A 25,078-nucleotide genomic window follows, 5' to 3' on the forward strand; every position below is an offset into this window, starting at 1 on the left:
AACCAGGGCTTTAGCACATGACAGTGACTGATGGCGACTATTCCAGCTGGGCAATTTTGGAAAAGTGTATGGGAGGGGCACAAAAGGACAGTGTGGGCCAATGGAGGGAGGGATGGACCTTGCACTTGGCCATGAGGCACTTGGAACAGAAGCTAGTAGTGCCATACAGCAGAATAGTAAGTTATTTAAAAAAATGTTTAAAAAAAAAAAAACACACCTTGCATATGCGATGGTTCCATCCACAGGATCCAGCCTCCTCAGCTGCTGCCTGGGAATCAGGGTTGGTTGCTTCAGGGCAGGAATCCAGTTAGTCTTCTAAATGGCTGGCAGCAGGTGCCTGAGTTCTGAACAGACGCTGGCTCTCTCAGATCTCTTCATGGCCTCCTCTTGCTCATGCGCCGCTGAGTCTTCCTGGTCATCCGGGGGGAGGGTATGACCTGCAAGCTTCTCACGTTGCCTGGATTAGGTAAGTGGTCATATAGTTATGCATGTCCAGCTCCTCAAAGAAATGTTCTCTGCACATTTCTTCCTGTTGTTCCTTATTTTAACATAGGTGCTCCTCAGCTGTTCGCTCTTAATCCAGTGTTGTTCGGCATTCTGGTCATAGCCCCTCGCCAGCACGTGCCTCGCAATGCCCACAAGCAGATCTTTTTCCAAGTGGCTGGCAACAAGAGCTACCTGCACCAACGCTTCTCCCCAGATGGCACTGAGATCCACAGTCTCAGCCTGGAGACAAGGGCTGCTTGAGGCATGCTGTAGGGCATCTGGAGTATTAAGCACATCTACCGTGATAAACTGGAATCCAGGAGCAAATGAACAGCCACCTTATAAATGAGGAAGGGGACATCCAATCAACTTGATCCCAGGGCAGGAGAGGGCACACAGGTAAACAGACAGGTCAACAGTCGACTACAAAGCATCGTGGGATAGGCACCGAGAGACTGTGAAACCTGTTTGCAGTAGCACTGGGTGCACTCAAACAATAGATCAGACTAAGGCTTTGTCTATACTGGCAAATGAAAGACAAAACTTTTGTAATTCAGAGGTGGTGTTCACACACACACACACACCCATCCACCCCCAAAGACGAAAGTTTTCTCGATGACAAGCGCTGGTCTGAACAGCACTTTGTCAGCAGGACCGCTCTCCTGCTGACAACGCGAATGCCGCTGCACTCGTTGCGGGTGGAAGTTTGTCAGCAGGAGAGCACTCTCCTGCTGACAAATAGTGCCTCCACTGTGTGCTTTTTAGCAGCATGGCTGTAGTGGCTCAGCCATGTCGCTAAAAGCTGCGTAGTGCAGATGTAGCCTCACTCGCTTTGCAGCAAAGTAAGTTCATTTTGAAAGGGGACTCCAGAGTTTTCAACAAATGCGAAGTCAGTGAAAACAATGAGTTGTCATGTGCACACAAGCGTTTTCAAAGCAGATTAACGTAAGCTGGTAGAAATAAAGCTTAGGGGGCTTCCATGCAGGTCCCCACATCTGTATCCTAGAGTTCAGAGTGGGGAGGAAACCCTGACACCTTTCATCTGTTTTGTCCATTTAGATTATAAAACAATACAGTTTCCCCAAGAAGAGTTTATGTTTATAGTGCCTAGTACAATGGGGCTCCCTTCTCAGTTAATCCCTATGCACCACCATCATACAAATAAATTCACAGGCAGGCAAAACTGCTAGAGCAGTATGGAAAAAATGGTTACCTACCTGCAACTGTTGTTCTTTGAGATGCAATGCGGATGTGTATCCTAGGTGGGTGTGTGTCCCATGCACCAGAGCCGGAAAACTCTGCCTAACACTACCTGTAGTGGTGGCTCTCATGCCCTATGGCTGTAGCCTCTCTTTCCCCCAGACATACAAGGGCAGCGCTGCCCTGACCTCCCACTTCAGTTTCTTCACACTGAAGGTCAGAAGTACAAACTTTGATACAGAGAGAATGGAAGAAAGGTCATGGAATACATATCTGCATCACATTGCGAAGAATAGTTACAGGAAGGTAACAGTTTTTTCTTCTTTGAGTAGATGTAGCTGTGTAGTCTGTGTAGGTGACTCACAAGCAGTCCCCGCACGAGGTTGGGCTTGGAGTCTATTTAAAGAAGAACTGCCTTCACAAAGTCTGCATCTGATCTGGATGCAGCCGTAATGGCATTGTGCATACTTCTCCAAACCACTGAGGACCAAGAGGCCATCCTGCAAATGTCCAATATAGAATTGCTGTTGTTGTCACCTGAGCTTTTGTGGAATGAGCTCATAGCCCTTGAGTGGGCACAGCCTGGAGCTACTTCATATGCTGTAGTGATAGTCTCCTGGTGGATACTATCCTGGTGGAACGAGGAGTAATGGTCTCAAGTTGCAGTGGGGGAGGTTTAGATTGGATATTAGGAAAAACTTTTTCACTAAGAGGGTGGTGAAACACTGGAATGCGTTACCTAGGGAGGTGGTAGAATCTCCTTCCTTAGAGGTTTTTAAGGTCAGGCTTGACAAAGCCCTGGCTGGGATGATTTAACTGGGAATTGGTCCTGCTTCGAGCAGGGGGTTGGACTAGATGACCTTCTGGGGTCCCTTCCAACCCTGATATTCTATGATTCTATGATAATCTCGTGTATCTGTGAAGAGACCGCTTGACCCTTCATTTGGTCTGCATATGAAACACAGACATGGCGAGGAATAGAAAAATGCTAGACATTGCCTGACATCCAAAGCATGGAGATGGTGCTCCTCTGGGGTTAAATGTGGCTTAGGGAAGAACATCCTTAGATATATAAACTTGGTTCAAACGAAACTGAGAAATCACCTTTGGTGAAAAGTTAGGGTGCAGCCACAAGGTCACTGTGTCTTTGGAAATTTGCATGTAAGGAGGCTCTACCACAGAGGTGGGCAAACTACGGCCCCTGGGCCACATCTGGTCCACGGGACCGTCCTGCCCAGCCCTTGAGCTCCTCACCAGGGAGGCTAGCCCCTGGCCCCTCCCCCGCAGCCTTAGCTTGCCATGCAGGCAGCTCCGTCCGGACAGCAGGGCTGTGAGCTCCTGCTGCTCTGAGTGGCATGGTAAGGGGACAGCTGGGGGGGAGTTGGATAAGGGGTAGGGGGTCCCAGGGGGCAGTCAGGGGACGGAGAACAGGGGGTGTGGATAGGGCGTGGGAGTCCCGAGGGACCTGTCAGTGGGCAGGGGTGTGGATAGGGCGTGGGAGTCCCGAGGGGCCTGTCAGTGGGCAGGGGTGTGGATAGGGGTCGGGGGGTGGGGGAGAGCAGTCAGGGGGTAGGAAGTGGGAGGGGGCGAATAAGGGGTGGGGGCCAGGCTGTTTGGGGGCATAGCCTTCCCTACCCTCCATACAGTTTTGCACCCCAATGTGGCCCTTGAGCCAAAATGTTTGCCCACCCCTGCTCTACCATCAAAGCCTTCAACTCACAAACTCTCCTTGCAGATGTTATCGCCACAAGGAAGGCAGTTTTCTGACATGGAAGAGGAAGTTGCCAGCGGCTCAAATGAACGTACCAAAAGAACCGCTAAAACAGTATTGAGGTCCCACAAAGGAACTGGCTCTTTAACCAGTGGGTGGAGATTAGGGACTCCTTTCAAGCTGCACACTGCCATGGGGTTTGAAGACACAGACTTATCATAAATAGGTGGACGAAATGCCAAAATTGCAACAAGGTGGACTCAGTGAACTAAGCGCAAGGCCAGATGACTGAAGGCGTAACAGTCAGCCCAAGAGGTCCTGGATACAAACCTGCACTGGCTGAACTCCCCAGGCTAATGACGATAGACAAAGAGGATTCCACTTGGCCAGACAGACAACCCTGCTGGAGGGCTTCCTACTGTTAAGCAAGACCTGGCGGACTGCCTCCAAACACTGTGCCACCTCCTCCACATCTAACCATGCAGCGTCCACCCTGTGAGATGCAGGAGCTGAGTAAGGGATGCAAAACCTGATCATGACGCTGAGTCAGGAGAAGAGGGGGAAGGGATATGGGAGGCCAGATGATAATGTGAGGCAATCAGAGAACCCACATTTTCTTGGCCATGCTGCAGCAATCAGAACGAGCCTGGCATGGTTCAATCTCAGCTTGAGAATGACCTGTGGGATGATCAGAAGTGGAGGAAAGGCATACAAGAACGCCAATTCCCAGCTCAAGAGCAAAGCAACAGTCCAGGAGCTCAGGACTGAGACCCCCTCAGCTCGCATTTCTTGTTTGTTCTCATGCCAAACAGATGAATTGTCAGAATGCCCCAGACTGAAAAGACAGATGGCAGGACACTGGGCTCCAGAGACCATTTGGGATTCTGAGAGAAGCTCCGGCTGAGGTGAGCTGTCAGGTGATTATGAATCTCAGAAAAGAGACTGGCCCTGAGGGCAATGTACTCCCTGATGCAAGACTAGCAGCCTCCCGACAAAGCATGTTGGAGTGAGCTTCCCCCCTGCCTCTCCACATAATACATGGTAATGGTACTGTCATGAGTATGAGAACCACTGAGCCCCGATGTGATCTTGGAAGGTCTGACAAACACTGCAGATGCCATGAAGCTCCAGACTATTGATATGTAGAAAAGCTTCCTGTTCCGACCACAGGCCTTGAACCTTCAGCGAATCCAGCACTCCCCAGTTTATTAAGGAGGCATCGGTGACAACTGTTCTGGTTGGTGGAGACAGAGCGAAGAGAATGCCCTGGCACACATTGACCTGAACCATCCACTACCAAGATTGGTGGAGGAAGACAGACCAGTCTGCCCAGGGGATGACAGTGCTGACGACAGATCGACAACTTCAGTCACATTTGAAGAGACCAAGGTGCAGCATGGCATATTGGACTACCTGTGAACACAAAGCCATAGCCAAGGCCTAGCAACCTCAGTCATACTCAGACTGCAGCTGAGGATTGGGACTGCATGTCCAGAGTAAGCGGCAAATTGCCTGGAATCATTCAGTCAGTAGAAATGCTCTTGAATTCAAAGAGTCTATCACAGGGGTGGGCAAACTTTTTGGCCCAAGGGCCACACTGGGGTGCAAAACTGTATAGAGGGCCAGGTAGGGAAGGCCATGCCCCCCAAACAGCCTAGCCCTCACCCCATATTCACCCCTTTCCACTTCCTGCCCCCTGACTGCCCCCCTCAGAAGCCCTGACCCATCCAACACCCCCCCCCCCACTCCTTGTCTTCTGACTGCCCCCTCCCAGGACCCCCCACCCCAAACCACCACCACCCCGGGACCCCACCCCCATCCAACTCCCCTGCTCCCTATCCCCTGACTGCCCCCCTGACCCCTATCCACACCCCCGCCCGCTGACAGGCCCCTCGGGACTCCCACGCCCTATCCAAACCCCCCCGTTCCCCATCCCCTGACTGCCCCATGGGACCCCCTACCCCTTATCCAACTCTTCCCCCGCCCTCTTACCATGGCACTCAGAGCAGCAAGAGCTCGCAGCCCCGCTGCCTGGACGGAGCCAGCCACACTACCCGCACAGCAAGCTAAGGCTGCAGGGGAGGGGCTACAGTGGAGAACGGGCTGGGGGCTAGCCTCCCCAGCCAGGAGCTCAAGGGCCAGACAGGACAGTCCCACAGGCTGGATGTGGCCCACGAGCCATAGTTTGCCCACCTCTGGTTTATCAGGTCCACAACAAACTAAATTCTTTGAGATGGAACCAATATTGATTTCCCACTGTTAAGGATGGGACCCAGATGATTGAGTGGGTGTACAGTGAACTGGACATAAAAGAAGAGACTTGCCCACTCAGTAATCAATCATCCAGATACAGGAAGATATGAATTTACCTCTTCCTGAGGTACATGGTCACTCGCCATTACCATGCATTTGGTAAAGAGCTGGGGGGTAGAAAACAGGCTGAAGGGCAGCATGATGTATTAGTAGTGTTGGCCCACCACAACAAGCCAGAGAAACCTCCTATGGCTTGGGAGAATTGCTACATGAAAATAAATGTCCTGAAGGTCTAGGGCTGAGAACCAGTCACTGATTTAAGGCAAGGAGTATAATTGCCAGGGCAACAATCCGGAAACTCATATCTGAGGTATTTGTTGAGGTGGGGAGGTTGAGGATAGGTCTCATCCCTCCCTTGGGCTTGGGAATAAGGAAATACTGGGAGTAGAATCCCTGTCCCCGATGCTGCAGGGGGACCTCCTCCACAGCCCCAAGGCCAGTAGAGACTGAATCTGCTTGAGAAGCAGTCTCTCATGAGAGGCGTCCCTGAAGAGGGACAGGGTGGAGGGATGGAGAGGAACGGTACGACATTACTGGGTCTGAAGCATGTCAGATCAGGTTGTCTGTTGTAATCAAATCCCAACCACTGTAAAAGCAAGCCGGTCTGTCCCCAAACAAGGGGCCTGGTGAAAGAGGTTACCACTGGATCACTGTCCTGGACACACAACTAAAAACAGGTGCTTGCTAGACCCTAACATGGGGGTGTCAGGGAGTGGGGGGGCACGAGAAGGAAGAAGACATGCGCCAGCTGGCTGAACGCCAGAACCAAAGGACCTCCTTCTTTGGGACCTGTGGATCTTCTGCAGTAGTCCTGCTGCTGCGCAGGAAGGGAGGACTGTCTCAAAAACACCACCTGAGCGGTATTGCGATGGCTGCTGACCGCTAAACACCAAATATCAGAGTTAGTCTCAGAGTCATCCTGGAAGGGGATTATGCTGCATCATGCTGCGGGCAATCTCCATAATTGGAGAACAGCGACTCCACAGAGTTTAATTCCCTTTGGGGACAAGTTCAGAGCAGGATGGCTTGCCAGCCAACTAGCTGCTGCCTCTACTAAGCGAGTAAATCAACGCGTCTTCTATTGTGCTCTAAAAAAGAGCAGACATATCCCCTCTGCATCGCTCCAGAATATTCCTATCAGTAGGGACAAGTGGTCACTTAAGAGAGCAGTACCCTTGGCTGTTAAGGACTTGAATAGGAGGTCCAGGATCTTTAATTTGATCTTGTGTTGGTCCCATTACGTAACGGGATGGCTGAATGAACAAGTTCTTGTCTAGTTGATTTACTGCTAGTAGGTTGACACTTTTAGTCTACTTACGTAGACAATAAATAACAAGAACATAGCTTCTGTATTTCACAAAAATTGAACCCAGGAAGTTTAGAAAGGACAGTCATTTTGATTAACTATTATTAATGCCAATTGGAAACGTGTTTACATCACAGTATTTTCTTTAAGACACATTTGTGATGTCATTTGTAACAGTAATTCAACAAGATGTTTGATTTGGTATTTCTAAGCTTAATGCCAATGGTAATTAAACTTAAAAATATATTTCACAGTTTATTTATGGTGATAAGTTCTTCTTGAAATTTCAATTCTGTATTCCAGGTCCAGCAGCATGCAGTTTTGTTCACTGAAAGTCATCATGATCCGACACACCAAATGAATGCATTTCAAAAAAAGAAGAGTATGTTAGTCATAACCCTACAGTCCCTGGATCTTTAAGTCACCTCAATCAAATAGGCTGAACACAGAAATAGAAAAGAGATACAAGAAATCTTTTTAAAGACTGTTCCTCTTATGATGAACATGCAGACTGTTACGCTAGCAATAGGGAGAGAAACCTGTGGAAGATGCCCTAAACCACTGGTTCTCAAGCCATAGACTGTCTGCAGCCCAATTAGCACACAGCTGCAGTCCAGCTGTACGCTAAACAAAAAAAATTCAAAGTCTGCTGCTCTGGTCTGGCAGGGGGTGGGGCCGGCTGAGGAGACGACCACATCAGGCAGCCCTGCTGGAGCGCACCTCCCAGTAGTGGGCCAGTGAGTGCCACAGGGGACAGGAGTAAGTCTCTGGGGAGGTTTGGGGGGGGGTTCTGGGCAGCATAGGCAAGAGAACTAGGGGTATGCAGGGGTGCTGCAGCACCCCTAGGTTTTACCTGGGGATCAGCTCCTGGCCCTGCTCTGTGAAGGGGGTCTCTGGGAGGGGGGCACTGCGCATAGGGGTTTGTGGGGGAATTTGGGGGAGGTGGCCCACTGTGGTTCTCAATATGTGGCCCACAATAATAAATAGGTTGAGAACCACTGCCCTAAACTGACTTTTCAGAAACATTTAGCATTAAGATTGCACAACCTCTGGATACCCTCAGCTCAGTAATCTGTTCACACATTCTGAAAGTTTACAATGTAATAATATCCATTTAAAACATTCCACCCTACTTCCAAGTGTCAGTGCAAGTATATTATGAGAAACCCAACTGATTTTAAAATACCAAAATATTTAAGAAATTAAAACCTCATCTGTACTTCCGTACACTGCTGAATTTGTACTACATGGCAACGTAATCCTAGTAACCTTCTGTATAGTTCTAAGTAAGACTTTATACACAATTCCTCTGTCTACAACACACTCCTAAGTATGCAAGCTGATTGGTTCCGTTAGTACCATCCTGTACTATCTAGAAAAGTACTGTAGCATCCCCCGTGAAATTTCACTCCCAAGAGCAGTTGTCATTTCCCTTCGGTCCTCTACTGCTTCCACCTCCCACTCCTGCCACAGTCTTTCATATATTTTTTACATTAAACATTTATGCTGCATGCTCCTTTTCCTTCTCTTTCTCCTCATGTAGCACAATATACAATCTCTGAAAAAAATATACCTGAATTTAAACCAATGTAGGGTTAATACTCAACCTTTTAATTATCCCCACACTTGAGAAAACAAAAAATAATTAACATAGCATAAAATAGAAAACAATACATAAGCCGTGTTGGAAATCTCGTATCCATCTTATTTAAGCTGAGCACAAAAAGGAGCCCATCTGTAAGCACTATTCAGAAAGAAAACCATTTAAGAACTAAAGGCAAGAACCCAGACTTCAGTAATATTTTATTAAATAATTTATGCATAGTATTTTGGTAACAAATACTTTAGATACTAGCATCCTGTAACAGTTTTTCATCTGCTAAAAAACCTGCTCAAGTTGTTAGAAAACAATACTATTGTTTTTCCATATTTGACTGGCATGAAAATTATTCTAAGTATCAACACAGTTTATTTTCAGTTCTGATATGACTGCAGATGATTCTTCTAGAGTTTCCATGTCAGTCATATTCCAGGAGCTAAACAGGATTAAATTTTTGTGCTGCATATGTAAGAATATCCACAATACCTGTATCTGCTTCAGTAGTTTGGATATCTGTTTGCAGTTTAATTTCTGACAGGCTTGTTTGTAGGCAATGATAATTTCCTCAACAGTCACATTCTGGGCTGAAAATGTAAAGGGCAGAGATTAAGATTACATTGACACTCATATTTATTCAAACTCAGCTACACAATAAACTGTGTGTCAGGCACTTACATTGACGAAAGTGTGAGAGAGTTGTGTATAATTAACTAATGCTGTTCCCACCCAGAACCATTTCAAATGGCAAGGATATGAAACAGGCAATTTATGTTCAAAGCAAAATGAGAATCTAATTTGATATTTCATTGTAAGAGTTGAACAGCTACATTACCAAAATGTATATATTGACCCTACACATTTTGTCTGTGCACTATATCGTGTTTGTGAACTTTGTTTTCTGTGTGGCTTTTTAACCATTTTATTCAGGGGGTCTCAAAGTCCCGGCCCGCGGACCATCTGTGGCCAGAGAGCCTCCCCACTGCAGCCCGCGGAGGAGAGATGCATGCAGAGACGCTGCCGGCAATGTTGGCTGCAGGTACCGCCCCCGGCAGCTCCCAATGGCTGGGGGAGATGGACAGAGCTACCATCACTAGTTCCCGGGCAGAGTCAGCCATGGAGGCAGTGTAACCTTTTTCCATAATGAATATAAACAGTCAAAATACCAAACACAACTATCTGATGCCCACCTTGCTGCAATCCTGAATGTTTCAACTGCTCAGTCACTGAGAACAAACATCAACAAACTGACAGAACTGAAGCATTGCCAGGTGTCTGGCAAACACTAAAAACTCTCTGGCAGGAGAAGAATTGTATAAAGTTGTATGACAGTTTTATTATTTCTAAGAAATTCGAAATAAAAAATACAATATAAACATTTTCTTTTCTAAACACCATCTTCAGTGATATTATTGGCCCACTTGGAGGATTTGAGGACTGGCACTGGCCCTAAGGTAAACTGAGTTTGAGACCCCTGATTTTATTGCTTTAAAAATATCTGAACATAAAATCAAGAGCATGATATATACAGTTTTAATTCACACTGCCACCAACTGATATATATTTAGCAAAATATTGAGATAAAAAGGAAATTATTTAAGGCTGCTAGGCTAAGAAGTCTAACAAATAATGCATTGAACCAAAATACAGGAAAGATTTTAGAAGCCCCTTCCAACAGCAAACAAATGAAACTAGATTTGAATAAATCTAAAAATAGATTTGCAAGGACTTCATAAATTTCACTTCTTACGATCCTATAGTATGACCTCCTGCATAACACAGGCCAGAGAATTGCATCCAGTGATTTCTTCTTATGAATAGACTTTAATGTCAGAAGTTAAGTTTAGAATGGACCATCGTGATCATCCAGTTTGACCTCCTGCACATTGCAGGCCAGAGAACCTCACCCACCCACTCCTGTAATGGACACCAGTAACTCTGCCAGAGGTTAGAAGTCCTCAAAATCATAATTTAAATGACAGAAAATCTGCCATTTACACTAGTTTAAACCGGCAAGTGACCCATGCCCCATGCTTCAGAGGAAGGCATGAAACCTTGCTGTTAAATTAGAGCTTATTTTAGAAACAGATGTAATCTTTAACGATTTCAAGTGATGGAGAATCAAAAGCATCCTTAGGTGACATTTCCAATGATTAGTTATCCTTACTATTAAAAATGTGCATCTTGTTTTCATTTTGAATTTTTCTGACTACAACTCCTATTGATCAGATCTAGTTACGCTTTTGTCGGCTAGGTTAAAGAACCCTCTGCTATCAGATATCTTGTCCTTGTGAAGGTAGTTTTAGATCATGATCAAGTCACCTCAATCTTCTCTGATAAACTAAATAGACACAGCTCCTTAAATCTCACTGTGAAGAACATTTTCTAGACCCCCCCCCCCCCCCCCCCCCCCCCCAAAATCTGTAGTTCTTCTCTGAACCCTTTCCCATGTTCAACACCTTTTTTACAGTGTGGACACCACACAGTATTCTCGTAGTGGTTTCACTAATGTCATGTGCAGATGTAATACCACCACTTTACTCTTGATCAGTATTCCTGTGTTAATATAGCCAAGTAATAGGTCAGCCCTTTTAACTAAAGCATCATATTTGAAAAACTCAGGTTCGGTTGTTTATCTACAGGCCAAAAGTCCTTTTCAGAGATGCTGCTTTTTAGTCTGCAGTCCTGTAAGTATGGCCTACATTTTTTGTCCTTAGATGTATGACCTTGCATTTGACAATATTAAAATACAAGTTTGATTGTACCTAGATTACCAAGTGATTTGATAAATCATTAGTACAGAACTATTTCATTATTTGCCAAATTAACAATCTTTGTAGAATTTGCAAACCTCAGCCATGATTTTATATCTTCTTTCAGATTGTTGAGAAAAATACTGAATAGTACTGAAGCGAGATCCATTCCCTGTGGAACCCCACTAGAAACACCCTGCTAGCTGCTATTTCACAATTAACTACACAGACTATCAGACAGACAACTTCTACTCTATTTAGTTGTGTGCAATATTGATTTTGCACAGTGCTAGTCTGCTTTATTTTTAAATTAGAATGTCATGTAGTATGACACCAAATACCTTACAAAAGTCCAAGTATAGTGTAACAATTACCCCCATCAAGTACACTTGCAATTTGGTCAAGGAACAACATGAAGTTCATTGGACAAGACCTATTTTGTCTTGTTCATTGTTCTTCTTTAAATTTCTAGCCTTTCAAGTCCTATATCACCTGTCACTGCTCTGGGTCAAGCTCCCCTTGCTGGACACTCACCAGGCTGCTGTGTTTGGACCAATATGCCAAGTTCGTATGCTTTTAAGCTCCCTTGGGTCTGGGTAGCTTCTAGGTGCTCAATCTTTCTTTGGTCTCTGGTTTGGTCCCTGGGCATAGATTCGTTTGGCACCCTTCTCAAAAAGGCCCTGCAGCCTAGCTGCCCTAGGCCCTAAGACCAGTGCCAAATCCCTCCAAGACTCCCCAGTAGTTAAGCATACCCTCTCCGGAGCTCTACCTTAGTGGGTACTCTTATTTACTGTTTAGCTCTTCGGAGACATAGTTGAAGGCAATATTTCAGACTCTGAGGGATTTCTAAACCACTCACTCTTTACTTTTAGACAACACAACTGATATATATGCCATTCCCTGCCTTGGTTCTCTGCGCACTCCTGAGTGTTCTTTGGGACCTGGTTAGTGTCGTTTCAGGGGTCAACGTCCCCTCTTCTTGACTTCAAAAAGAGAATCCTGGGCTGGGTAAGTGTTCTGGAGTGGTCAGCGACCTTGTCCTTATATAGCTTCCAGTACTCTCTCTCGCAGGTGACTTAGTCAGCTTCAACCCCCATCAGATGATCTATTCTTTGATTCCCAAAACATCTAAGACAGTAGGGGTTTTCCTTGTTGGTACCAGCTCTTCATCCAATGGTGTTTCCACTTGAATAGAAGGTCATCAAGGTTTATGCCCCATCACTCTTAATCCTCTGTTAGGTGCAATAATTTATTCTGACATGTCCTGTGTTTTAGCTCAAAATGGAGGCTACAGAGCCAAGGTGAAGGCACAGAACAGTTTTATAAACAAGTAGCTTTTCAGAACAAAATGGCATTTTCAGATTATACAGATAAATCCAGACATACACTTGTCACCCATTCCATTGTTTTGCCCATGCCTGCTGTCAGGCTAATTGGTGTATCTGCAAACTTTCAATAATGATTTATGTTTTCTCCCAGGTCATTTACAAAAGTGTTAAATAGCATAAGGCCAAGAACTGATCGCTGCCCCACCCCAGTAGAAATACACCTACTTAATGATTCCCAATCTACAGTTAAAAACTGTCTGACATGTCTCAATGTAATTAATTTAATGTGTGCCATATTAATTTTGGTTGTTCTCATTTTTAATTAAACTATTGTGCAAATGCCATAAGGAAGTCTAAGTATATTAAATGACCACTATTACCTATATTTTATAACTACATTCACTTCTCCTATAAGGCAGGTTGTTTTAACAAGTGTAGTAGCCTTTTCTGATTGTGGCCTTTGGGTCATCTAGTAAAATTTTCTTAAATAGCTTCTAATTAGCATTCACATTTTTCTGTTTTATTTCCCCCCCCCCCGCCCCAACTGATTTATCTCATTTTTTACACCTTCGTGAAGTTGATTTTATATACAAGTTTGGCCTTTATTCATTGATTCATAAGCATTCAGGAGTCTGTTTCTGAACTGTCAATAACGCATCACCACATATACCATTTACTTGTTTAAAAGTGCTACCATACTCACCCTTTTTCACCCGCCCTACCCTAACCCTAAAATCAGCAGCGTGATCTCCTGAATATTTCAGTCATGTGAATCCTCCTCCCAGGTTTCAGTAATGCCAGTGACGTCAGAATTTCTCTCACCTCGGAAGCATTTCAAATTCCTTTCATTTACTGGTCAAACTGCAACCAACCAAATGGTATACCGGCAAATTAAAATCACACGTTACCTTTGTATCCCTGGACACCTTTGGTATGTCTGTTGAGGGCACCATCCATTAAGGAAGTCAAAAGCAAACTAAATGAAGAATTTAACATGTTCAGTGTAGAACACAATCCTAACTAGTACTAGGGGACCAGAATAATCTACAAGAGCTCCTTTGTAAATATACTCTGTAGGATTTCATGATTCTATATCCCATTAACATCGGTCTTCACAGTACATTTTGCATTAAAAATTCTGTTGAATTTGTCACTATGTGGCGGTTTGTATTTTAAGTTATTCTGTTTGATAAAAACAAAAACATTTTAAAAGTTTAATCTAAAGCTTTATGAAAGGCACAATGTATTGAAGTCAGAGTGCGCAAACGCATGTACGTGCATACGTACATGCTAAGCTATCCTGTGGTTCAGCAAAGGAGAGTTCTGGTGCTACATACCAGACAGACCTTGAGAAGATCCGGAGCATAGGGCAACTGTATGTGAACTGGCCATTATCATCCAAAACTATCCCCTAATTAAGAGCAACATCTTGACCGCAGTTCACTCTGGTGCCAATGCCCTGTCTACAAAGGAAGTTTACACTAATGGAACTATATAGAGGCAAATCACTAAAAGCTACATGCTGCACCAGTGCAAAATGTGTCTTGCACTGATACAGTTTAATGTGGAAACATGCCATTGGTGTAAGCCATAGTTTGCAACACTGCTGTGTGTCCACACCAAATGATTTGCGCTGGTGGGAATTTCCTTAATAGACTACATCACTCAAAAGTTAGGAGCACTAGAGAAATAACATCCATCACATCTATACCAGATGCAAAAAGCAAAATTTTATTTTTTCTGGGATTCCATATGGATCAAGTTCATGTTACACATTCATGGAATTTTTAAGGCCAGAAGGGACTATTTCCTATATCTCATCTGACGACCAGCACAGCACAGTGACAGAATTTCACTCTGTCATACCTCCACCAAATCCAACAACTTGTGGTTGAGCTACAGTGTATCTCAGACATCCAATCTTGAAGACTCCAAGTGATGGAGAACTCACCATATCCCTTGGTAAGTTGTTGCACTGGTTAATTACCCTAATAAATGCTTGCACCTTATTTCCAGTTTGTATTTGTCAAGCTTCCACTTCCAGCCACTGGATCTTATTAGAACATAAGAAAAGCAATACTGCATCAGACCAGTGATCCATCTAGCCCAGTGTCCTGTCTTCTGACAGTAACCAATGGCAGGTACTTCAGAGGGAATGAACAGAACAAATAATCAAGTGATCCATCATCAGTCGCCCATTCCCAGCTTCTGGCAAACAGAGGCTAGGGACCCTTGAAAGCATGGTTTTGCATCCTTGCTAATAAGCACGGATCATAGAATATCAGGGTTGGAAGGGACCTCAGGAGGTCATCTAGTCCAACTCCCTACTCAAAGCAGGACCAATCCCCAACTAAATCATCCCAGCCAGGGCTTTGTCAAGCCTGACCTTAAAAATATCTAAGGAAGGAGATTCCACCACCTCCCTAGGTAACGCATTCCAGTGTTTCACCACCCTCCTAGTGAAAAAGTTTTTCCCAATATCCAAACTAAACCTCCCCCACTGCAACTTGAGACCATTACTCCTTGTTCTGTCATCTGCTACCACTGAAAACAGTCTAGAGCCATCCTCTTTGGAACCCCCTTTCAGGTAGTTGAAAGCAGCTATCAAATCCCCCCTCATTCTTCTCTTCCACAGACTGAACAATCCCAGTTCCCTCAGCCTCTCCTCATAAGTCATGTGTTCCAGTCCCCTAATCATTTTTGTTGCCCTCCGCTGGACTCTTTCCAATTTTTCCACATCCTTCTTGTAGGGGGGGGCCCAAAACTGGACACAGTACTCCAGATGAGGCCTCACCGATGTCGAATAGAGGGGAACGATCACGTCCCTCGATCTGCTGGCAATACCCCTACTTATACATCCCAAAATGCCATTGGCTTTCTTGGCAACAAGGGCACACTGTTGACTCATATACAGCTTCTCATCCACTGTAACCCCTAGGTCCTTTTCTGCAGAACTGCTGCCGAGCCATTCGGTCCATAGTCTGTAGCGGTGCATGGGATTCTTCCGTCCTAAGTGCAGGACTCTGCACTTATCCTTGTTGAACCTCAGATTTCTTTTGGCCCAATCCTCTAATTTGTCTAGGGCACTCTCTATCCTATCCCTACCCTCCAGCGTATCTACCTCTCCTCCCAGTTTAGTATCATCTGCAAACTTGCTGAGGGTGCAATCCATCCCATCATCCAGATCATTTATGAAGACATTGAACAAAACCAGCCCCAGGACCGACCCTTGGGGCACTCCACTTGATACCGGCTGCCAACTAGACATGGAGCCATTGATCACTACCCGTTGAGCCCAACAATCTAGCCAGCTTTCTATCCACCTTATAGTCCATTCATCCAGCCCATACTTCTTTAACTTGCTGGCAAGAATACTGTGAGAGACAGTGTCAAAACCTTTGCTAAAGTCAAGGAACAACACGTTCACCGCTTTCCCCTAATCCACAGAGCCAGTTATCGCCTCATAGAAGGCAATTAGATTAGTCAGGCATGACTTGCCCTTGGTGAATCCATGCTGACTGTTCCTGATCACTTTCCTCTCCTCTAAGTGCTTCAGAATTGATTCCTGGAGGACCTGCTCCATGATTTTTCCAAAGACTGAGGTGAGGCTGACTGGCCTGTAGTTCCCAGGATCCTCCTCCTTCCCTTTTTAAAGATGGGCACTACATTAGCCTTTTTCCAGTCGTCGGGGACTTCCCCGGATTGCCATGAGTTTTCAACGATACTGGCCAATGGCTCTGCAATCACATCCGCCAACTCCTTTAGCACTCTCGGATGCAGCGCATCTGGCCCCATGGACTTGTGCTCGTCCAGCTTTTCTAAATAGTCCCGAACCACTTCTTTCTCTATAGAGGGCTGGTCACCTCCTGCCCATGCTGTGCTGCCCAGTGCAGGAGTCTGGGAGCTGACCTTGTTCGTGAAGACAGAGGCAAAAAAAGCATTGAGTACATTAGCTTTTTCCACATCCTCTGTCACTAGGTTGCCTCCCTCATTCAGTAAGGGGCTCACACTTTCCTTGACTTTCTTCTTGTTGCTAACATACCTGAAGAAACCCTTCTTGTTACTCTTAACATCTCTTGCTAGCTGCAACTCCAGGTGTGATTTGGCCTTCCTGATTTCACTCCTGCATGCCCGAGCAATATTTTTATACTCATCCCTGGTCATTTGTCCAATCTTCCACTTCTTGTAAGCTTCTTTTTTGTGTTCAAGATCAGCAAGGATTTCACTGTTAAGCCAAGCTGGTGGCCTGCCATATTTACTATTCTTTCTACACATCGGGATGGTTTGTCCCTGTAACCTCAATAAGGATTCTTTAAAATACAGCCAGCTCTCCTGGACTCCTTTCCCCCTCATGTTATTCTCCCAGGAGATCCTGCCCATCAGTTCCCTGAGGGAGTCAAAGTTTGCTTTTCTGAAGTCCAGGGTCCGTATTCTGCTGCTCTCCTTTCTTCCTTGTGTCAGGATCCTGAACTCGACCATCTCATGGTCACTGCCTCCCAGGTTCCCATCCGCTTTACCTTCCCCTACTAGTTCTTCCCGGTTTGTGAGTAGCAGGTCAAGAAGAGCTCTGCCCCTAGTTGGTTCCTCCAGTACTTGCACCAGGAAATTGTCCCCTACCCTTTCCAAAAACTTCCTGGATTGTCTGTGCACCACTGTATTGCTCTCCCAGCAGATATCAGGGTGACGGAAGTCTCCCATGAGAACCAGGGCCTTCGATCTACTAACTTCCGTTAGTTGCCAGAAGAAAGCCTCGTCCACCTCATCCCCCTGGTCCGGTGGTCTATAGCAGATTCCCACCACGACATCACCCTTGTTGCTCACACTTCTAAACTTAATCCAGAGACTCTCAGGTTTTTCTGCAGTTTCATACTTGAGCTCTGAGCAGTCATACTGCTCCCTTACATACAGTGCAACTCCCCCACCTTTTCTGCCCTGCCTGTCCTTCCTGAACAGCTTATATCCATCCAGGACAGTACTCCAGTCATGTGAGTTATCCCATCAAGTCTCTGATATTCCAATCACATCATAATTCCTTGTTTTTGCCAGGACTTCCAGTTCCCCCTGCTTGTTTCCCAGGCTTCGTGCACTTGTGTATAGTCACTTGAGATAACCCGCTGATCATCCCTCTTTCTCAGTATGAGGCAAGACCTCTGCCCTCTTACACGCTCCTGTTCGTGCTTCCTCCCGGTATCCCGCTTTCCCACTTACCTCAGGGCTTTGGTCTCCTTCCCCCGGTGAACCTAGTTTAAAGCCCTCCTCACTAGGTTAGCCAGCCTGCTTGCGAAGATGTTCTTCCCTCTCTTCGTTAGGTGGAGCCCGTCTCTGCCTAGCACTCCTCCTTCTTGGAGCACCATCCCATGGTCAAAGAATCCAAAGCCTTCTCTCCGACACCACCTGTGTAGCCATTCGTTGACTTCCACGATTCGACAGTCTCTACCTAGGTCTTTTCCTTCCACGGGGAGGATGGACGAGAAGACCACTTGCGCCTCAAACTCCTTTATCCTTCTTCCCAGACCTATCCTCCATGAACTTATCTAGTTCTTTTTTGAACCCTGTTAGTTTGCTGAGTTTGCCAAGACAGCCTTATGGTTGGCTTTAGATCCATGCACTGGTATTATAATGGACAAGAAATTCATTTCTTAAAAATAAAGAGAATGTATGCCAAGTTTCTGATGCACTGGAAGCTGCTGAACAGAGCATTACATTAAACAATGCAGTTTATTTTCCATGGATCCAATTACAACGTAGTAATAATCCACTGGACTGCTGGGGCAGAATGATCCTCATTTAATTATGAAGGAGGATAATTATATCACTAATATAATTGTCAGGAAGCACTAGAAATGTCCTGTTACATCTGCCACACACAAATTCTAATGCTTTCTCTGAAAGCCAAACAGGAGGAATTTTGGAAAATCCAGGTAGTAACAGGGTTCTGGTTCACTAGGATTTTATCACTGCGTATAAGAAAGCCACGTTACAAGCATAATACGATATTGTTGTCATCCCTCTTGCTGCATAACAAGTATATGTCCAATATGAGGAGAATACATAACATCTCCCTCATAATATCTCAGAATAATCTATTTGTATTCCAATTACCATGACTCTGCAACTGCATAAGATCAGAGTGCCACGAGTACAATTAGAGTTTAAGAATATTGAGTCTGTTCACTAGGTAAGCCTACGTACTGTAACTTGACTTCCCCCCCAAACTACAGTTAGCATTGGTTTGAATTCCTCATCTGAGGATGAAAAACAGTAAGCTACTTGTGGTTCTAAGGTTACCTACGTATGTTTCATGCACATGAACAAGTCTGAGCTTCCTTGCTCCAAAAGCACTAGCGCAAACATGCAACACAGAAAGGCACACTAACACTGTCTGGGAAGATTCTGTTAAAGAGAACCTACACTTTCACCCTGCTGTTTGAGGAAACATTGCTAAAATGACCAAGAACTGGTTTTGATTTTATTTTGTTTTAGTAAACAAGTTCATCTGACAGAGACCAGGAGTTTGTTTTAAAGACCAATTCCTTTTAGCATGATTTGTTTTCTGTGTGTAGGCTGCTTTAAAAAAATCTCTCTAAAGTGTTTTGTTCCTATTGTAAAAAACAAACCGTGTTTTTGCTTTAAGAAGGCTGCCTCGTCACTTTTTACACCAATGGTTACAGACTCCCAAAGGTCAAAACCACAGCAGCCGAACCCAGCTGGACCCGTTGGGTAAGAACAGTTGATATGCAGGGCACTGTAGTCGAGAGCTCGGTCTAATAGTAGAAGAACTGCATAATTCTACCCCTGAATAGGAAAAAGCACAAGGCCTGACACACGAGGGATGCAGTCAGAGAGTCCAGAAAGGAGATGGAGGGTAAAACTAGTCCTGTAACTTTGCCATACACAGAGCCATTTATACAGAGTCACTTTTCAGATCAGGACTGTGACCTGTTGTGCTTTTGATTTGTAGTCCAGACATAGGAACACGTCTGCAAATCCACAAGCCTGGGTTTTAGTACACTGCAAGTCACACTTTTTCCCATCCTTTTCAGCTACTAATTGCTGCAACCTGGTTACAGATGGACATTTGGCACAATGTTTTTATATTTTGTCCTTTTACCCAGACCTTGCAGAACATTCAGGCTAATGCGAGTGTTTGGTAAATTTTCCATAGATCTGCCAGTGACATCTCAGCGGCTAAGAAATAAACTCTTCTCCCACAAAAACAAAGCCAGCAATCCCATACAGGCAGTCCAGCAGAGGATCAATCACCTGCTGCAAGACAGCTATGATTTTAACTCATACATTCATCCCAATTCATAGAATCATAGAATACTAGGGTTGGAAGAGACTTCGGGAGGTCATCTAGTCGAATCCCCCGCTCAAAGCAGGACCAATCCCCAACTAAATCATCCCACCCAGGGCTTTGTCAAGTCGGGCCTTAAAAACCTCTAAGGATGGAGATTCCACCACCTCCTGAGGTAACCCATTCCAGTGCTTCACCATCCTCTTAGTGAAACAGGGTTTCCTAATAGCCAACCTAGACCTCCCCCACTGCAACTTGAGACTATTGCTCCTTGTTCTGTCATCTGCCACCACTGAGAACAGCCTAGGGGGGAGGGATAGCTCATGCGGGGAGGGATAGCTCAGTGGTTTTAGCATTGGCCTGCTAAACCAAGGGTTGTGAGTTCAATCCTTGGAGGGGGCCATTTAGGGATCTGGGGCAAAAATTGGGGATTGGTCCTGCTTTGAGCAGGGGGTTGGACTAGATGACCTCCTGAGGTCCCTTCCAACCCTGATGTTCTATGATTCTAGCGCCATCCTCACTGGAACCCCTCTTCAGGTAGTTGAAGGCTGCTATCAAATCCCCCCTCACTCTTCTGCAGACGAAATAACCCCAGTTCCCTTAGCCTCCTCTCGTAAGTCATGTGTCCCAGCCCCCTAATCATTTTCACTGCCCTCCGCTGGACTCTCTCCAATTTGTCCACATCCCTTCTCTAGTGGGGGGACCAAAACTGGATACAATAATCCAGATGTGGCCTCACCAGTGCCAAATAGAGAGGAATAATCACTTCCCTCAATCTGCTGGCAATGCTATTACTAATATAGCCCAATATGCCGTTGGCCTTCTTGGCAATACGGCCACACTGCAGACTCATATCCAGCTTCTTGTCCACTGTAATCCCCAGGTCCTTTTCTGCAGAACTGCTGCTTAACCAGTCGGTCCCCAGCCTGTAGTAGTGTATGGGATTCTTCCATCCTAAGTGCAGGACTCTGGACTTGTCCTTGTTGAACCTCATCAGATTTCATTTGGCCCAATCCTCCAATTTGTCTAGGTCACTCTGGACCCTATCCCTACCCTCCACCATATCTACCTTTCCCCACAGCTTAGTGTCATCTGCGAACTTGCTGAGGGTGCAATCCATCCCATCAGCCAGATCATTAATAAAGATATTGAACAAAATCGGCCCCAGGACCAACCCCTGGGACATGCCGCTTGATACCGGCTGCAAATTAGACATCAAGCCGTTGATCACTACCCATTGAGCCCGACAATCTAGCCACCTTTCTATCCACCTTACAGTCCATTCATCCAATCCATACTTTAACTTCCTGGCAAGAATACCGTGGGAGACCGTATCAAAAGCTTTGCTAAAGTCAAGATGTAGCACATCCACCGCTTCCCCATATCCACAGAGATGGTTATCTCATCACAGAAGGCAATAAAGTTGGTCAGGTATGTCTTGCCCTTGGTGAATCCATGGCAACTGTTCCTGATCACCTTCCTCTCCAAGTGCTTCAAAATGGATTCCTTGAGGACCTGCTCCATCATTTTGCTGGCAACTGAAGTGAGGCAGACCACTGTATAGCTCCCCAGGTTCTCTTTCTTCCCTTTTTAAAATATGGGCACTATATTTGTCTTTTTCCAATCGTCCGGGACCTCCCCCAGTCGCCACGAATTTTCAAAGATAATGGCCAATGGCTCTGCAATCACATCAGCCATCTCCCTCAGCACCCTTGGACACATTAGATCTGGACCTATGGACTTGTGCATAGCCAACTTTTCTAAATAGTCCTTAACCTGTTCTTTCACCACTGAGGGCAGCTCACCTCCTCCCATATTGTGTTGCCCAGTGCAGCAGTCTGGCAGCTGACCTTATCTGTGAAGACTGAGGCAAAGTAGCATTGAGTACCTCAGCTTTTTCCACATCATCGGTCTCTTTTTGAGAGAGACCAGAAGACAACATTGGGATAGTGTTTCTTTTTCCTACAAAGTTAAGAGTTCACTCCAAGGCCAAGTCATTTCTCTCATGAGGCCCTATGCAGGCCACAACACTACTGAAGAACATAAAACACATTTGCTTGAATAATAAGTCTACTAGGGTTGAACTGTGAAACACACTTCAAGAGTTTATACAAAGTACATAAGGGATTTTTCTTTTATTTAAGGCTGAGTTACTTGGACAAAAAACTTGGTTACAGATGACTCTTGGAGGGGTCCCTTCTCCTTCACTGGGTTTTTGTTCCCTCCCACTTTAAGGCCTACTCTTTACATGTAAAGCTAACTGCAAATGAATAAAGTTTGTCCGCAACAATTCAGCCTTTGGTGCCAATATTTGCAGAAATATTTCCTGGTTGAATTCCATCTTGTGGCTTAATGGCAAATATTTGCCACGTCAATATAATCAGTACTCAAGAACTTTAAAGTTCCAAAGAATAATTATTATCAACACATGTCCTTGTAGGATGGGCTATGTCCTTTCCAGGCCCCCTTATTACAGTAGGCTAACAGACTGAACTGCAATCTTTTTGCTTGCTGTAAAATATTCATGGAGTGATTGTATTATATTTCCTGTTTTAAAGGCAAACTGATTTTTTTTTAAAAAAATCCATTAACTTGAACAAGATCTATAAATACCTACATGAGAAGATTTTTGATCTTAGAGGGTTCTTTAATCTAGCAGACAAAGACATAAGATGAAATGGCTATAAACTGAATTTAGACAAATTCACTCTGGAGAGAAGGTGCAGATGTTTAGCAAAAGCAGTAATTAATCATTGATGCAAGAATTGCCAGACTACATGGTCATAATGAGCCCTTCTAGTTTTAATCTAGGGAAGTCTGAAATCATTAGCAGAATATAATACAAATAAACTTTTGACCAGAATTAAATTGCAAATATATAGTTGTATAAAAAGTTAAACTGAAAAGATATTTTTATGAGAGAGATCAATGTTCAGTGTTGGACTAAAGTAAAATGGCATCACTAACACCAAAGCAGTATACAGAATACCCCTATGTAAGTGAAAGTGAGGATATGAACTAAAGCAGTGTTTCTCAGACTTTTTGATACCAGGGATCGACTTGCAGCCTTCCTAAACTGTCGGAGTTCTTCAGGACTGGGGCATGCTGATGCACGGACCAGTCATTGAAAAAACACTGAATTAGAGCATTGGGAATAGAGAATGCCAAGGGCATAAATTCCAGTCATGGCAAACAAAATACCTTTAAAAAAAAAAAAAAAAAGGTCTTAACAGTGAATTTAAAAAAAAAAAGAAAAGGAGGACTTGTGGCAATTTAGAGACTAATAAATTTATCTGAGCATAAGCTTCCAAGGGGAGATGGGAGGGCTGGGCCACTCAACCCGGAAAAAAGTGCTCCAACAGAGGTCAAACCTAGATTCACGACATGATGTTGAGTCCAAGGAATAAGGTCTTGAAAAGTTACATGGAGTGCTGTTGCTGGGACCTGTTCAACTAGCCCTGACAATAGCTGAGTCAGAGATGTTAACCTTCCCTCTACCATACAATGCCCCTATCAGCAACATCTCTGGGGTCAGAGGGAATTAACCCCCACCTGCCACCTTGTGGCTATCTTTCGACTTTGAGAGATCCTGAGACTTCAGTTGTTAGAGATTTAAGGTTATTTTGTCTTTTCGCTGTTCTTAGATTTGACCTGATCCTACAAGTTTTGTATGTCTACTTCGGGTAGTGGCTTGCAACTGCAGTTCAAGACTGCATCAATTCCATATATATTACACACCTGCCTGCCTTATATGTATATAATTTTAAAATGTGAGTATCTAGGGTTTTATATGGAAAAAAAAAGCGTTGAGGTAATCAAGAATAAGTCTTTCAGTTGCAAATATAAAATGCAACTTTTTTACTCCAAGGCGCTCAGACGCTACAGTGCTATCCTGTATTAAGGTGACCAGATAGCAAGTGTGAAAAATTGGGACGGAGTGGGGGGGGGGGGGGGGGGGAAATAAGCACCTATAGAAGAAAAAGCCCCAAATATTGGGACTGTCCCGATTTTATAGGGACATCTGGTTACCCTATCCTGTATTCAGGTTCTTATACCAGGCCCATCACTACGATATCCAAGTACCTCCTTCAAATCCTCAGCATAGTCCATCTTGGGGTTTGCTGATTTTTCTCCACTCCCATATTTAGAGTGCTTCCCAAACAACCTTCCACAACAGAAACCTGATTGTTTGGATTAAAGACATTTTAGGAGCACAAAAGGTATGATGACAGCCTGGGGTACAGGAGCAAGTGCTCCTCATCCAATGTCCAGAACACACAGTAAAGTTTGGTATTTTCAGGGATCCAAATACCCTGGGATGGAACCCCTGAGATAGCTACCTCTCTGTGAGCATGCATGTGCTTATGGTTAGCACCATTTGCACAGGAGAAATGCAGAACTCTTATTAATTCAGGATAGTGCATCTCTGAAAGAGTCACATGGCTGTGGTAGGAAAGTCCATGTATGACTGGCCTGGGTGCAGTGAGACTGCAGGATCCATCGACGTTACCTCAGTTTTTCCTAGTACACACAACATGCTTCTAGCTGCCATCACCCAGTCACCCAACATATGCAGCAGCCAGTACCAGCTGCTTTGATGTGCCCTTCCTGCCATACTTGTGATCTCTTGGGTTTGCACAGGGAAACGGAAAGTTTTCAACTGACCCATGTCTTGTTCAAGTAGGGCGCCTAAGCATTCCAAACTTCTTGCAGAAACAGAGATTCCCTTTCTTCTAAAGCAAAGAGTGTGCCAGGACGTTTCGTTTTGTGGCAATAGCTAACTTTTGTGATTTGTCAGGAACATCATGCAGATGAAAGACATAGATTCACCGTGTGCATTTGCACCTGACTTTTGTGCTCAACTGTTATGGGACAGAAGTTAATAAATTTACAAAGAAATTTTATAAACTTCTGCTAATTTACAATGTAAATTATACAGGGAAATGCACAATTTAGTTTAATACACTTTACAAGTGTTACAAAAATTCAGTGTCATTTTCAGTATTGCCCATGATATATCAATATTAAAACCAGAAGTGAAATGTTCAGTTTCCGAAGACTTCTCTGTCCAGTTGTTTAAATCCCAG

General features: G+C 44.7%; 1 protein-coding gene across 4 annotated transcripts in view; it reads right to left on the minus strand.

Moving 5' to 3' along the window:
* Positions 1-25,078, minus strand: part of PPP1R37 (protein phosphatase 1 regulatory subunit 37) — a 161,636-nt gene that overhangs the window by 101,559 nt on the left and 34,999 nt on the right. For all 4 annotated transcript variants that reach the window (XM_037884721.2, XM_037884720.2, XM_037884719.2 and 1 more), the window contains exon 2: positions 9,103-9,200. In XM_037884721.2, the coding sequence (XP_037740649.1) occupies positions 9,103-9,200 (98 nt within the window). The remainder of the gene's footprint in view (positions 1-9,102; positions 9,201-25,078) is intronic.

The sequence above is a fragment of the Chelonia mydas genome, chromosome 23 (assembly GCF_015237465.2).
Source record: "Chelonia mydas isolate rCheMyd1 chromosome 23, rCheMyd1.pri.v2, whole genome shotgun sequence".
Taxonomy (NCBI): domain Eukaryota; kingdom Metazoa; phylum Chordata; order Testudines; family Cheloniidae; genus Chelonia; species Chelonia mydas.